This window comes from Henckelia pumila, chromosome 3, assembly GCF_033568475.1.
Source record: "Henckelia pumila isolate YLH828 chromosome 3, ASM3356847v2, whole genome shotgun sequence".
In the NCBI taxonomy this organism is placed as follows: domain Eukaryota; kingdom Viridiplantae; phylum Streptophyta; class Magnoliopsida; order Lamiales; family Gesneriaceae; genus Henckelia; species Henckelia pumila.
In genome coordinates this window covers 84,883,577-84,888,762 of record NC_133122.1, presented here as the reverse complement: position 1 = coordinate 84,888,762, position 5,186 = coordinate 84,883,577, and the positions used below count along the sequence as shown (strand labels likewise).

The 5,186-nt window shown below is 38.1% G+C and overlaps 1 protein-coding gene and 1 non-coding gene across 2 annotated transcripts; one reads left to right on the top strand and one right to left on the bottom strand.

Annotated features, from left to right (window-relative positions):
* Positions 1-393: 393 nt before the first annotated feature.
* Positions 394-2,777, bottom strand: LOC140889131 (uncharacterized). Its single transcript, XM_073296840.1, has 7 exons — positions 2,524-2,777; positions 2,277-2,418; positions 1,919-2,189; positions 1,816-1,859; positions 1,485-1,757; positions 1,104-1,287; positions 394-485 (listed from the first exon to the last, which is right to left on the bottom strand). Exons 1-7 carry the CDS (start codon positions 2,775-2,777, stop codon positions 394-396), a joined length of 1,260 nt encoding a protein of 419 aa, XP_073152941.1.
* On the top strand, positions 2,473-2,579 carry LOC140893645 (small nucleolar RNA R71). Its single transcript, XR_012153239.1, has one exon. It is a non-coding gene; the product is annotated as a small nucleolar RNA R71 (small nucleolar RNA).
* Positions 2,778-5,186: the final 2,409 nt, after the last annotated feature.

The window sequence follows — 5,186 nt, the reverse complement described above, 5'->3', positions numbered from 1 at the left end:
ACCTATTGTCGTGCAATGGTCCAACAGACCTCCACAATATCTAATACATCGCTACACTTTACTAGTTCAACATGCGTTCTTGGAATATTCAACAAACAACCTACGGTTTCTCATGTCCAATCAATAGTTAAAATTTTTCAAAAATTTCATTTTTTTTTCACTTCCATCATCATAGGCTAAAAATCATCATCCTACTTATGCATGCGACACAAACGAAAAACGACACAACAAATCATAAACTCAATGGAATAACAAAACAAAATAAATTCAACAATATGAATACATCCCCCCACACTTAAATGAAGCATTGCCCTCAATGCGTCAAAACACAACACACAAACAAACAACTCAACACAATGCAATGCAAAAAATGTAAAACAAAACTCCCCTGGTTTAAGTGTTGGCACTGTCCTCTTCAACGTCTGACAGCATCACGGAAGAATCATATTGGAACTTTGACTGTGGAGGTGGCGGCATTCGGTAAACTAAAAACAACAAAAATAAAATGCCAAAAACAGAATGAACAATAAAAACTAATTAAAAGAAAACAACACTGGGTTGCCTCCCAGTCAGCGCCTCTTTTTACAGTCATCGGCCCGACTGCATGTTTCTTTTGCTCATGGTGGTTCATATCTAGTTTTTCTAACCACCTTCACCCACTTGAGAAATTGTTCAGTTAATTTCGTCCCATGCTTCCTCTGCTTTGATTTCTTGGGGATTCCTTTTAATCGATCTAGAGGAAGTTTCGGCTCAGTTTTAGATGCCTGCAAATCAGAGATAAAAATTTCAACAATAGAATTGTTAGCAGGTTGTGCAATAACTTCTTTCAACTTACTCTCATTCACATCTTTCTCATGTTTGTTTGACAAGTGATCATTGACATCAATATTATTAACAACACTGTCACAACTAGGAATTTTCAGGGTATCAAAAATATTAAACTTAACAATTTCCCCATCAAATTACATAGTAAGAGTACCATTATCAACATCTATGGTAGACTTTGAAGTTTTCAAAAATGGTCTCCCGAGCAAAGTTGGGCTATTCAAATCATTATTTTTCATATTTGAGCACATAGAAATCAGCAGGAAAAATCAAATTACCAACTTGCACAAGAACATCCTCTATCACTCCTCTAGGGAAAATAGTAGATTTATCAGCCATTTGAATAACAATTCCAGTTTTAGTCAAAGGCCCTAGTTTTAAGGAAGCATACACAGAATATGGCATGACATTGATCGACGCTCCTAAATCTAACATGACCGTATCAAGCTGAACATCTCCTATCTTGCAAGGAATTGAGAACATACCTGGATCCTTGATTTTGTAGGTACCTTTCTTTGAATTACGGCTGAGACCTGTTCTCCCAATTCAACTTTCTGACATCCCTTTAACTTTTGTTTTCTCTTCACAGTACACAATTCTTTTAAAAATTTATCATATCGAGGTACTTGTTTAATAGCATCTAACAAAGGGATATTTACCTCGCATCTACGAAACACTTCATACAACCCCTTAATTCCATCATCTTTCCTAGACTTTTTCAATGCTAAGGGAAAAGGGGCTACAGGTTTATACTCGAAAAAAGGAGGGAACTTACCTCTAGGTGCTTCCTGAATTGTGTCGTCCTCCTCTACCTTGGATTCCTGCTCATCTTTGTTCTGTACTGGTTCTTTCACCACTTCTTCATTAACCTTCAACTCCTTTCCACTCCTCAAGGTGGTTGCACTCACATTCTCCCGCGGATTCACCACAGTCTGTGATGGTAAGCTATTTGAATTCAGTGCCTACAACCTATTCACTGCGGTTGCCAACTGCCCCATTTGAGTGTTCAACTGTTGGATACTTGCTCAAGTTTCCTGTTGAAAAGTGGCAGTATTAGTAGCAAGATCCTTAAAAAAATTTTCTAGAAACTCACCAGGCGTGGGGACTTGAGGATGCTGTGGTTGTTGGGGGTATGGCGGCCTATAAGCTGGATTGTGCGGTGATGCTTGAATTGCTTGCGGGTTCCCATATCTCAGGTTTGGATGATCCTTCCAACCAGGATTGTATGTGTTGGAGTATGGATCATACTTCCGTTGTGGCGGTCTGGGAAATCCTTCTGCAGCATTGACTTGCTCAGCCGATCCCTCTTGAAGTGTGGAACACATGTCAGTCGCATGTCCCCTTGCAGTGCAAATTCCACAAACCTTCATATGTTGTCCATTCCCTACAGCCATTTGACGCACAAGAGACGTCAGATCAATCAGTTGCTGTTCAAGGGAAGAAACATTTACCTCAGTATTCCTTCCGGGTGTTGGATCACTCCTGATGGTTCCAAATTGTTGAGAATTGGCGGCCATGTTCTCTATCAGATTCCTTGCTTGGACTGGAGTCTTATCGACAAAAACTCCACCACTGGCCGCATCCACCATGCTCCTGTCATGAGACAACAACCCTTCAAAGCAGTATTGAATTAATAAATGTTCACTTATCTAGTGCTGCGGGCAGCTGGCGCATAGTTTCTTGAAATGCTCCCAATACTCATGCAGTGTCTCTCCCATCTGCTGTTTGATGCCATAAATTTCCTTTTTGATGTTTGCCGCTCTTGAAGCTGGAAAATATTTCTCTAAGAAAATTCTCTTCAGTGCCGTCCAAGTGGTGATGGATCCAGAAGGTAGGTAGTATAGCCAATCCTTTGCAGCGCTCTTCAAAGAGAAAGAAAAGGCTCTGAGTTGGATCTGCTCCTCTGTCACTCCATGTGGTTTCATGCTGGTGCATACGACATGGAATTCCATCAAGTGCTTGTGCGGATCCTCACCTGTAAGACCATGAAAAGCAGGCAATAGATGTATCAGTCCAGATTTTAATTCAAAATTAGCATTATTTTCTAGAGTAGGAAAAGTAATGCATAAAGGCTGCTCAGTGAGATCAGGAGTGCCAAGTTGTCGAAGACTTAGATTTGCATTAGCAGCCATCTCTTCTTCTTCTGGAAAAGCAGCTCGAGCAGCGGCTTCTTGTTGTTTCCTACGAAGTTCTCTCCTTCGCCTGTGCAAAGTTCTTTCAATCTCTGTGTTGTAGGGGAATTCTTCTTCAGAAGATTCTCCTGCAAGCATTAACAAACCCAAAAAGCACTAGCGAAAGAATATAAAATAAAAAATAAAAACAAGAACACAAATAAACTAAACGCCTTCCCCGGCAACGACGCCAAAATTTGGTAGCGCTCAGTCGTGTCGTGCCCAAATTACCCGACTCCAATCAGATAAATAAATTATGTAGTAGTGAGAGTAGGGATCGTTCCCACGAGGAAAGTGAAATTTATTTGTATTCTTAAAAATACTGGAAATAAATAAAAGGGGGTTTGAGATTGAGATTAATTACTAGAAATTTAAGCAATTAAAATTTATAATTATCACTATCATGCAAGGATGAAAATTAAACTGGAGAAATCAATATGAGACGAGACTTGGTATCGGTGGACTACTCCCTTGATATTCATTTATTCAACCATCGATTCCCTAAAAATAATTAATCCTATTAAATATTCATCATTGAAAATCAAATTCCTGTTTCACCTTAATTTTAGTTAATTAGAAAACAGCATTCTAGATTAACCCTTATCCCATAAATTAACCCAATACCAGCGATCAGATTTAAATCCACGGTAGCATTCAAACTAGTAAAACAGACGAATCTAGACAACACAAACACCAGCGGTTGTATTTAGCCTAGTCAATAATTGATCCTACGATTCAATAAATTCAACAGCAGAAAATATCAAACGTAGTTGCTTCGCAAATTAGATTGTTCAAACAATTACGGATTTGAATTCTAATTTAGCTATAGCTTGCAAAACAAAATCCTAAGATGACCAATCCTAAAATCTCGCATACAAACATGAAATAAACCAGATCAAGTATTGATACATAACAAGGATTAAACACTACAAATCGAATCTCATGAATTAAATATATCAAGGTTTCGTCTCCCTCAACCAAGTATAAAAGGTTTAGCTACAACGATTCATCACCATATCAATAAAAATTCAAAGAAAAGAAGAAAACTAGAGAAGAAATTGAAGAACAAAACCTAGCCTCCAAGAGAATTTCTCCACAATCTGATAATAATCTTCCTAAAACGGAATTAAAAGCTTAATAAAGCCTAGAGTCTAAAATAACAAAGTTTCCAAAAATATAAAATTCTTCCCGGATAGCGACGCCCGCTCGATCGGCAACATCTTGCGGATCGAGCAAGCCAAAAATACCAAGGCTACTGACTTCAAAACACATGCGCCGCTCGATCGGTAACATCTTGTGGATCAAGCTGCTGAAAAATCCCAAAGTTACTGTTTTCATCAAAAAGGCGCCCGCTCGATCGGTAAAGAACCGTGGATCGAGCGGCCAAAACATTTCCGAAATTTCCAGCATTTCTATGACTCCAAAGTTCCTTCCAAATATCCGCAAAAATGCACAACCTAACCACAAAATCGAGAAACCAATCATGCAAAAAAGAAAAATGAAATACGAACAAAATGCATAAATAAGACACGTAAACAAATGCAAAACAACCGCAAAATGATACTAACAAATGCAATAAAAACATAACTATCAGTGAGAAATATAATTCCCAGTATAAATAACATAACATGCAAGAATGTAAACATGAATGCAATGCATGTTTGAAGAATAGACTATCAAATCTGATATCAATCAAATTTTAGTTCTAGGGATCCTGGGGAATAAAATCTCAAACCAACCACCAACTCTCCCAATCGAGGTGATGTCAAGTATCTTATTTTCCCTGACTTTGGTGAAACTATAGTGATTCATCTAGCTCTGGAAGTGTAAGAGTGGGTGCCCAGTGAGCCAACTGTGTGGCTATGGGCTTTGTTGACTCTTTGTATAAACAATATTTTGTTTAATATTATTTACACTTTTATGGCAATGACTTTATATTACTTCATATTGTTATATTGTGATATACTATTGTTGTTTTGATAAAGACCTTGAATATACTATAGTGTATGTAAGATGTGGTAGAACATGGAGATGTCTATCATGAAATACATCTTATAGTCACTGTATATTCTAAAAAACCGTTCCTAGTCGATTGAGCCGTCCGATAATAAGGATAAGGATCGCTCGAGTTTGAGACTAGCATTTGCGATGCGGAGTACCACGTTTCATTGGTAGGGAACATGGAGATGT

Coding starts and splice junctions, on each gene's coding strand:
- LOC140889131 (XM_073296840.1), bottom strand. CDS start 2,777: ATGGAATTCCATGTCGTATGCACCAGCATGAAACCACATGGAGTGACA. Junction 2,190..2,276: donor CACCCGGAAGGAATACTGAG/GTAAATGTTTCT, acceptor CAACATATGAAG/GTTTGTGGAATTTGCACTGC. Junction 1,860..1,918: donor TCCTCAAGTCCCCACGCCTG/GTGAGTTTCTAG, acceptor ACTTTTCAACAG/GAAACTTGAGCAAGTATCCA.